Consider the following 10,715-nt stretch of genomic DNA (forward strand, 5'->3'; position numbering starts at 1 on the left):
CATCCACATCTGAAGGTTTTTGTTTCTTTTCCTAGCTGAACCTGTAAAACACAGACAGCAATTCATTTGGTTTAAAGAAGGTTTTGCGTTTAGTGACAGACACCTCTTTTGCAACAGTATTTTCAGCTGGAGCAACCCATATTAAGGCTTTGTTATTTCCTCACCAGAAAAAGGAATGGAAATGTTTTCTGCGTGGGGGTTGGTTTTTTTGTTTTGTTTTGTGTCTTTCTCCTGGGCTGGGTAACGGTTACAGAATGAAATTTAATCAAGAGTGATATCAGACCAGGGAAGGATTTCTGGAAATACATAAATTCATGTATGTGTTACAAGCACTCGGTTTAATGTTACTTATAAGTAAAGGGCACTCAATGGCCAATATGTTGTTTTCCTTTTCCCCTGAACTGGCCGGAGTACTGGGACACGATTGCGGTGTAGGACGCCCCTTCAACTCCCATCGTAATTTCATACCAATTTTAATTGTTGTGGTGGTTTCAGCTGGGAGTTTCTTTTCATGGGAGAGGTTCTGTCAAGGTATTAAGCTAAATTTATACTTGCATTTTCTGAAATAACAGCATTTGTGCTGAATTTATTTCCACTGTCTGTGGGACATCTGAAAAGAAATAAAGCATTATTTTATAGGCATACCTCTGTATAACCACGTACATACAAAAATATCTCCATATATTTCCAGGGATGGTGGGATCTGCCTGCACAGGTCAGCATGCTAACTCAGAATTTTGAGAAGAAACTGGTTTTCTCATTAGATGCTGGAAAAACAGAATCATGACTCAGTGGTTATGCCAGTCTAATGAAAGCAAATTAAAAAAAAAAAAAAATTAAAATCCAGAAAGTAAGTGAGATTTTATTTAGAACATGTCTGTGTGGTGATTGCAAGCCTAAACTTTGCAGAGGGCAGTGTTTGCTGGCTGGCTATGCCAGCATATGCTTACACTGTATGGTTCTTATATGCACCTGTCTTGTCTAAAGTTTGTATGGTTGTAAGTAAATGTCCACCACAAATAGTGATTAATTTGATCAAGTAAAGCTTAGAGAGCTCAGCCCTACATTTTTCAAGACCCTGTGTTTGTATCCACACAGTACAAAATATTCAGAGCATCTTTTGACTTATATCTACGTTACATCACTTTCTCATGCCAAGTAGTGTTTGCTTTGTAAGTAAAAGTGGCGCGGCTGGTCCTCGCTCTTCATTTCGCCTTTACTCTGGTGAATTCCCTCTGCTTCTGCAATAACCTGCACTGAGTTTGGCTTCAGCATGGCAGGCACTAAAAAAGTGCAAGTAAAGCTGTCTCTGCACTTGCCTGTAAGTGGAGGATTTGCCCTTATAGTGGCTATACGAAGCAGGAAGCTGCCTATGTGCTTAGGCCAGAGAATATTTCTCAGCTCGCCTGAGGTTACAGTCTGCACAAAGGGAGCACGTGATGAACGGCAGTTTTAAGCAGGACCATCGGAGCACGGGGAGGAGATACCCCACCTGTCAGGCTGCCAGAAGGCTGTACTGCTTTTAACTCTCCTTCCTCTTGCTCTGTCTTTAAAGACCTCTAGTGACCGAGATTTCACAGCCAACCTGCCCAGTCGGCTTAAGAGATGGGCAGTCTCTACTGCATGTAGTTTTCCCAAAGTTTAATATGAACAGCCTTTCCCATAGCTTAGCCCCATTACTTTTTTGCCGGCCCCTGTAGGCAGGGAGAACAGCTTCTCTGTGGTGTCTTTTCATATGTTTGAAGACCTATCAACCCTATTTGATTTTCTTTTCTCTAGATTAAAGATCCATATTTCCTTTGGCCTTCACTTGTAGGTCATGTTTTCTAGATTTACCTTTCTTGTTCTGCTTTTGTATGTGTCCCTTTGGCACACATCTTATTTGAAGTGCAGTATTGCAGCAGAGGCCTCGCCGATCCTCGGTCAGAGCAAAAGGATTACCTGTGGCTTGCAGACCACAGTGCCGTGCATAATCCCTCCTTTATTTTTACACCAGCATGAAACTGTTCTTTCAAATGGAGTTTGTGATCTACTACAGGTTTAGGGGACAGAGATCCTTTTCAATAGAAACTGCTATTTAACCAGGCTCCCAATTGGGTATTTGCATGGCTGATCACTGCCTGCCTTAAATTTGTGCAGATTTCATTGTAAATAATATGTGTACCCCTAGCAGGCTGCTGCACACAAATATCTAAAAGCAATTGTATTTTGTAGCTTTCTTAAACTGGTTATTGAAAATGAGGGCAATATGCAATTCTTGTCTGTAGGAGGAAATTTCATGTTTAACTTATGTGATCTATACCTAATGTCTAAATTACCTGTGCATGCAAATCTACATTATGGTGTATATAATCCATCCTTGTGAAACATCTAAAATTAGATCTGTCAACGTACATGTGCAAGAGCTCTTTAGGAGTGGCAGTTACAGATTGAACATTCGTGCATGTAAAATTGATATAAAAAGTTAGAGACGAGTTTGAAGCTGCTTTTAAAATATAATCCCTGAAGTTTATCCAAACCTCTGCAAAATATGAGCCTGATCCTGCAGATACATCTAACTGAAAACATTGCTTGAGCTTTCTGATTAATGCCCATGACAGTAAATGCTTTGTACTTGATACTAAGTTTGCATTCCTTGACTGTGAAACCAGAACTCCTGCAATTTTAATATCATGCTTCGGCATTTTATATCTATTCTCTGATAGGAGTAGAAGTTTCAACAATAGCTGAATCAAATCTCCATCTTTTTTTTCTTTTTTTTTTTTTTCAAAATTTGCACTTATTTTAGGTTCCCTGCCAATAGTTCTTATCCTTGCTTTAGTGCAAGAGCTCTTTAGGAGTGGCAGTTACAGATTGAACATTCGTGCATGTAAAATTGATATAAAAAGTTAGAGACGAGTTTGAAGCTGCTTTTAAAATATAATCCCTGAAGTTTATCCAAACCTCTGCAAAATATGAGCCTGATCCTGCAGATACATCTAACTGAAAACATTGCTTGAGCTTTCTGATTAATGCCCATGACAGTAAATGCTTTGTACTTGATACTAAGTTTGCATTCCTTGACTGTGAAACCAGAACTCCTGCAATTTTAATATCATGCTTCGGCATTTTATATCTATTCTCTGATAGGAGTAGAAGTTTCAACAATAGCTGAATCAAATCTCCATCTTTTTTTTCTTTTTTTTTTTTTTTTTCAAAATTTGCACTTAGTTTAGGTTCACTGCCAATAGTTCTTATCCTTGCTTTAGTTGGGTTAGCTTCAACTGCCTGATTATACAGCTGCTTTCATCTTTTTATTCTGCTTTGAGCATCTTTCTGTCTCATCCCTCCTCTGTGTGTATAGTGCCTGTAAACATCATCTCTTCATTTACAAACCCTCTTGAACTGAAAAGGGCAACCCAGTAACCCCTATCTATGGACTCCTGTTTTCTTCTTGGCACATTTTCCTTACGCTTAAACGTAAAATGGCCATTAATATCACCTTATTCACTTTTTGACATTTCAGCCTCTTCACCCTGTGTTGATTGTATCAGACTCTTCTTCCAAATATCTGCCCGGTCCTTTATTTCTTCCCCTCTTTAACTGCATAATGCATGAGACAGCAAGTGTCTTCTCAGTGCCTGGTGACAGACTGTGCTGGGTACACGCTGGCGGCAGCCTGCAGCCGGCCCATGATTGACACTAATGCACTGATAGCAGTTTCATCTGGGTGTTGCAGTTGTTGTGTTTAGGGGAGGCTGGTCAGTAAGGAGAGCAGGAGCCGTGTCACTGATGCAGCTTGTCAGTGATTCAGAGATCTCTTGAAGAGCCCAATTTTTGGAAAAAGCATTTCCAGATAAATGCTTTTCCAATTCCAAAGGCGTTTTGACACGCTGGAAAATAAACCTCTACCTAGCTGTGGGTTTAAGTCACATCCCTAACGTTCCAGAAAGTGCTAGTCATTTGATTTTATAATCCTTTCTAAGAATTATAATGATGGTAAGGACCAAATAGGCTTAGTCCTGTGCTGCAGCTCTATCCAGACACATAACGAAAGCAGAAAAGGCACATTTAGAAACTGAGAGCCCCTTGATGTGTCTGGCAAGCTTAGCTCTGAAATCCTCAAGAGAGATCTGTCTTCCTTTTCCCTCTAAATTTAGACGAAGAATTTTTACATTCTTGGAATAGAGAGGGAGAAAGGTGGAAACTGATAACATGCTGTTGAAAGAAAATTGTAGCGTTTTCAGATGCAGAACAATTTTCTGTGTGGCTTCTCTCTGAACTTGCGTAAGCGTTAGCTGGTCCACCTGCGAGCAGCCTCGTTTGTGTGTGCGAGTTAGATTGAGAACTTTAAACTCATGTCACCTTTTCTTTTTAGGCATTCAAGCCAATGTTTTAGGGGCCTCTCTGTCTTCTACAGGACCAGGTAGAACTGCTTTGCATAGGGCTTTTGTAAGCAGGCCTTTGGGGACTAATGGGCTTGGGTTTGGGGTTATTTTTTCCTGCCTAGCACATGCAGAAATGTTATTGCTCGTTCACTGAAAGAGAAAACGAGTTTGCCAATTCCAGCTCTTTGTAGCTTGTTGACATTTCTGAAAAGATACCAGGCAATGGGACTTAAAGATGATTATTGTCACAAATAATTTAATCTGGATTTAATAAGGAAGTCACCCTTTTTGACTCACCATTTTTAAACACCAGTAGTGGTCGTCTGTAATGGCTCACCCCAGCAGTCCAGAGTGCTTGTTATTAAGGACTTCTGCATTTTGGATTAGTGTTTCCCACTGAGAAATTTTAATTCCTGTTGCCAGAGAATTCACATAGGCATGTATGACTAGCAAATCTAAAGGATTAAAATAACCGCATAGCAGGGTTAATACACTTCAAGACTATTGTTGTTACCTCAGGTACCACAGCACAAAAAAAGGGGGCTCCCACAGCTGTAGCTCATAGTTAATAAATCTGACTGTGCTAACATTGCTGAACACTGGAAGCAAAGCTTTTAACATCATTAAACGCCAGCTTTTTGCTTCATCGCTCAAGGACGGTTCCCCTGTTTGCATCTTCATCTGCAGAAGCAGATACACCACGGAGATTTTGTGAGATCTAAATATGAACTCTGTAATCATGTACCCAATTTGAATAGCTATGGGTTTGAATTGAAACCACTAACTGTAAAAGGCTGAACCTCAGCTAGTTGAGCAGATGAAACAGATGTATTTGTTCAAAAGTTTGCAGCAAACATTGGACGTTTCTCCAAAAATCTGTGCTCTCCTGGTCTGAATTATTAGCTTGCTTTAAAATAGTAATTTCCCACAGACATAGGCAAAGGCTTAAGTTCTCTTTGACCCTTCCTTGCAATGAGTGTAACTGGCCTAGCTACCCATCTCGTGAAGGGCTGGGGCTCAGCTGTGTGCTTGAACTTGCTTGTAAATGCCACTCTGACATGTGCTGTGAATAAATAAAGCCTGTTGGAATATGTTGCAAGGAATATCCTTTTAAGAATCTAATGAAGTTTAAAAGATGGGTAGTACTTACCATAAGCATGTCATTTTAGTGAAGAAAAACCTCTTGGCAAAATGATTTAGTTGTTAGGATTTTTTTTTTCTTTGAGTTGGAGGAAAAAAGAAAACTAAAGCTCCTTCTTACAGTAATCTGTTTTTCTCCCTTTTATTTTGTCTTATTTTCTTATCTACGGAAGTCGTGTAAGCAAAGTTCTTTGCCGGTGCTAGGGATTTGTGTGATATTTTTTCAAGGTGCGGGTTGTAGAATGTCACACATTCATTTTTAAACAGTTTTGTTCTCTGATATGAATGAAGCACGGGGCAGTCAAATGTCAATGGAAGCTTAGCAGCTCACTTTTCCTGCTTCTCTCCATTTTCTTATTATTAGCTGTGTTTGCAAAAGAGGAGCCTCTTATGTTCTTGGCTTTGTCAGTGTTTTCAGAGCAGGCAGTGTTTCTGCTTTTGCCAATGTTTTTGATGTCTCCTCAAAATAAGAAAAGACCCATTTTCTCAGAACAGAGGCATATTTGGACATTTCTAAAATAACTTCGACCTTTAATTTGCCCCACCCTTCACTGGCTGTCGATCCTCAGGGCAGTTTGGGAGTGTGTCAAAATCTAGCAGAGGCTGCTGTCCTCATTACTCTGCTTGGGGACAGGGTAAAAACTCCTGCTCCAGATCTCAGGTTGCACAGTCAGGTCGCACTCGCCACTGGAGCAATCAAAGAAAATCCCCGGTGCGGGTGCCCCCGTGGGATGGATGCAGATGTCCCGTTTACCTCCTAGTGAGCGGTTCTGATCGCTGCCCTCATCCCGTGCCCTCTGCTCTTCCTGGAGTGGCTGACACCCGCTCCAGGGGCTTTACCTATGCCACCCTCTTCAAGGATGATGTAGCACTCCTACTGCTGGGGTGATGCAGGTTTGTGCAAGATAAGTTACTGGGAGGGACAGCTAAGCTCAAAGACTGGTATCACTATATTTATTGTGCTCCACAACAATTATATTAAAAAGTTGTGGCCTTTTCCTCTCGTGCGGTTTGCCACATGCCCTGCATGTCTGACCAAGTGGGATAATCGTGCTTGTCAAAATATTTTCTCATTGGTTTGTTTTTAATGAGGGAAAACTGACCTTGATTTCTCCCCTCTTCAAAATACCCTAAAGGAAGCTAGCCAAGAAGCAGAAGGAGACTCAGACCAGCACGCAGAGGGAGATGGGTCCCGTGGCTACTTCCGACAAGACCTCTACCAAACTCAGTGCTGTTCACAATGAAGAAGCTTTTTCTTCCAGCTGCCAAGATGTTAATGGATTCAGTAAGTTTAACTTGCTTGCAATGGATATGTCCCCCTTGGAGAGCTCTAGGTTCTTAAAAGGACCTATTCCTATGGGCACAATATTGAGGAGCTAGGAATGGCAGTGACAGAGATCATTGCAAAAGCTCGATAGAAATCAGTTGTCTGAAATGTCTGTGACACTGCCCCTTTTTTAACTGTCAGGCAGGTGGAGAGCATTCCTCCTGACTAAATCTACTGAGAATAATTTATGAAGTCTGTTCTAATAACTACTGTCAGACAGTCAAAAAGGCACATGTTTATTTGTTCTTCAGAAATATTTTTTCCTTTGTGAGTAGAAGAGTCGAATCAAATCACTTGGCTGACTTGTAGGATGAAATAACATTTTCTGTATGAAATTGTTATGAAAGAAAGCATGGTCTCCTGGTTAGAGAACTGGAGCATTTCTTCTTTTGTCTGTGTCCTCCGTTTATTCTTCACATGGGTTCAGTAAAACTAATCTTAGTTAATACTTGTAAACCACTCAGACCTCTGTAGCTGGAAGAGTTTTGTGGGTAAAGCAGCACAAAGTCATACTTTAGCCTCGTTAGATCCAGATTGAGTGCGTGGTGGATTGCATGGTGGATTTGTAAACTTTTTCATATTAAATAAATTTTAACTTAGACACTATGGGAATGTCACTCCTTCTTTTGGCACTTAGCCTGCTAGTTTGAACAGGGAACAGCTCTGAAACCAGTACGTGCTAAAACTCTTTTGTCTTTCTTAAACATCTTTAGTGAAGTGTTTTTTCCCCTAATTGCTAACATGGAGGTGCTTATGACACAAAATGTGTTTTGTCATTGAAACCTTTGTAATCTCAGATTGAGTGGGACAGGCTGAATGAATTCTTCTTTTCCCTCTATCTGTAGGTCATGTCAAATTCCATCTGCATGTGTTGCTACTGCCAGTCTGTGTAACATACCTGTGAGATGGATAAATAGGTGTTTTGGACCGTCAAGGCTAGCAGTGAACACTTCTGTCTGATATTAAATTGACTTGAGTCAAGATCTAATTTTCTCAGGTGCTGAGTTGCTATATCTCCTAAAGAGACAGCAAGAGTTGTCAGTGGTTCATATCTTTGAAAGACAGGATAGCAGAGGACAGCATTGTATCAGACATCCTAGAAGCAGCAAAGGTAGCTTGTTTAAAATGTATGGGGAAAATGAAATTTTTAACACTTTCTTCAGAATTTGGATTTTTAAGTTTTGGGCGTTTTTCCCAACCAGAAAATAAGAGAAGAGATAAGCCTGTATGTGACCTCATTTTTTTTTTCCCCTTGGTATTTTGAGAGACTAATTAAAACAGCTGAGTCATTTACTTGAAATGGCAACTATAGAAAATATGTTGTATCTAATTTTGTAAAAAACCATCCCTCCCTGTTTTCTTTTTTTTTAATCAGTTAGTCCTTTGCTTGTCTGACATCACTGCAGATTTTATCACTACCTCCCTCTGTAAGCCAGCCTGAGTCAAGTCATGGGCCGATTCTTTTCTTTTTTTTTTTTCCTTTTTATATTCATGAGAAACAATTACCAGTAAGCCTTCATGATTTCTCAAAATTTTTTACTGCCAAGTCCAGGATGCTGAGGTGTTGGAGGTAAGTTCTCTTCTGTCCAGTAGCGTGCACATGCTGATACAGGAATTATATGGGTAAAAGACTTTCTTTTTAAAAAATTGCCTTAATAGAGTTTAATACTTGAGGGTTTCTATACGGGCCTACTCTAACTTTTGAATGATAACATAATAGGATTACTTCTTAACCTTTCTGCTAACTAGTAGAATTTTACAGGGGCTTATCCATCCTAGCTTTTGAAATCAGCTGTCTGTCTTAAGCAGCAGTCAAATTCCTCCTTAAATTGTCCTTTTGCCTCCCAACAGAAAATAGCGTTTGCAGATACCTCATGATAGGTAGTCATCCTCTCTGTCTTGACCCTCAGTTATGGGAGCCCGAGTTGGATGTAGCAGTGACATGGCAACACCCCTCTCCTTTTTGAAGAAAGTCCACCGGGAGAAGCTAAGTGTTTTCAATCCCAAGATCACCTTGCTAGCTCACAAAAGCAATAAAATAGAACAAGACAACTTGTTCAGTAGGAAACCTCACAATTATTGAATGACTTGCAAACAAGTTTTATCTCCAGATGACAGTGTCCTTGCAGGGCATGTGTCCTTCCTTCCAGTTTTTTCCCTACTGTCCCAATCATTTTCATGACTTTTTAGACAGAACAAATTCCATGAGTACCTAGAGAAGCTTTTTCCTTCCCATAGTCTCTCCAGCTTGGCCACTAGTCTGCTCGGGCTGCAGGAGGACTTTTGCTGTTCTCGGGTGACCACTGTCTGCCCTCCTGCTGTAGCCTCCCCGTTTGCTGCCTGTCTCACCACTGCTTACAGCACTGTCACCCCACGGGGAGCTCCCGCCTGACAGGTCCAGCAACTGTAAAGGAAGAAGCAATGTCCCCCTCCTCATAGCGGGTGCTGCCTGGTGCTCTGCATCATGAAGGACACCAAAAATGAGCAGCTGCCTTTCTGCTTATGAGCCCTTCCTTTTCTGAGGGGACATAGTCCTGAGTGCTTTTACAGGCAACTCTGGAAAAAGCATGCCATGAAGTAACGGTGATTCTTTCACTACTAAGAGTTACCATCCTTCTGTCTCTGATGTTGGTAAAAATGCAGATTTCTTCACCTACTCTATCTCAGTGCTTTAGGGGGAAATGCTTATATTTTCAACCTAAACTCGTGCAGATTGTGTGATCCATGGTCATGCTGTTCGCGTGCAACAGAGTCCTTTGTCGAAGCCAATGCAGTGCTCAGGAGCACACAGTCCTGTTGGACATTTGTAGTTTTGAATTTTATTATTTGGCAGAGGTGTTCATTATCAAATGTAATTACATTCTGGAAGTTCTGTAGCCTCTGTGCTGGAACAGGGAGACCTCAGGTCTTGCTGAAAAGTGGAAAAGAAATGGGCATCTATCTTTCCTGGCCCAAAGCAAAGCCCCTCATCCCTCTTTCCATTCTACACTGTTGGTCGTTATTCAGGCAGAATGGTACACACAGGAGTTTAAACTGAAGAGATTTTATAGACTCTGTCTCTGACACCATATGGAATCAGAATAGGTGTTTGCTGAAAGATAGATCAGTCCATGGCTATTCCAGCTTGTCTGGTTTTACCCAGGGATTATGTAGAGGTCAAGCAGGCTCATCATAGTTGTTCATTTTCTCAAATATCTTGCTTTTTTAAAAATAAAAATATATCCTAAATCCATTAAGGGTAGATGGTGGTACTTGCAGTGTTTGAGCCTGCTCATCAGTTTGCAGGAATGTTTGGAAAGCAGCGGCATTTTCCTCCGAGTGGCACAGCACCGTCATGTGTAGGCATTGACTCAGTTGTCGTGGTTTAACCCCAGCTGGCAGCTAAGCCCCACCCAGCCGCTTGCTCGCTGCACCCCAGTGGGATGGGGGAGAGAATCAGAAGAGTAAAAGTGAGACAGAAACTCGTGGGTTGAGATAAAGACAGTTTAATAGGGAAAGCAAAAGCTGCGTATGCAAGCAAAGCAAACCAAGGAATTCCTTCACTCCTTCCCATGGGCAGGCAGGTGTTCAGCCATCCCCAGGAAAGCAGGGCTCCATCACGCATAATGGTGACTTGGGAAGACAAACGCCATCACTCCAAACGTCCCCCCTTTCCTCCTTCTTCTCCCAGCTCCATATGCTGAGCATGAAGCCATATGGTGTGGGATATCCCTTGGGTCAGTTGGGGTCGGCTGTCCCGGCTGTGTCCCCGCCCAGCTTCTTGTGCCCCCCCAGCCTGCTCGCGGGTGGGGTGGGGTGAGAGGCAGAAAAGGCCTTGACTGTGTGTCAGCACTGCTCAGCAGTAACTGAAACATCCCTGTGTTATCAACACTGGTTCCAGC

General features: G+C 41.5%; 1 protein-coding gene across 1 annotated transcript in view; it reads left to right on the forward strand.

Annotated features, from left to right (window-relative positions):
- Window positions 1–10,715, forward strand: part of PTPRT (protein tyrosine phosphatase, receptor type T) — a 347,808-nt gene that overhangs the window by 286,346 nt on the left and 50,747 nt on the right. Inside the window, exon 15 of the mRNA XM_009284586.1 lies at window positions 6,644–6,792. Within this exon, the coding sequence (XP_009282861.1) occupies window positions 6,644–6,792 (149 nt within the window). The remainder of the gene's footprint in view (window positions 1–6,643; window positions 6,793–10,715) is intronic.

This window comes from Aptenodytes forsteri, unplaced genomic scaffold, assembly GCF_000699145.1.
Source record: "Aptenodytes forsteri isolate BGI_AS27 unplaced genomic scaffold, ASM69914v1 Scaffold215, whole genome shotgun sequence".
Lineage (NCBI taxonomy): Eukaryota > Metazoa > Chordata > Aves > Sphenisciformes > Spheniscidae > Aptenodytes > Aptenodytes forsteri.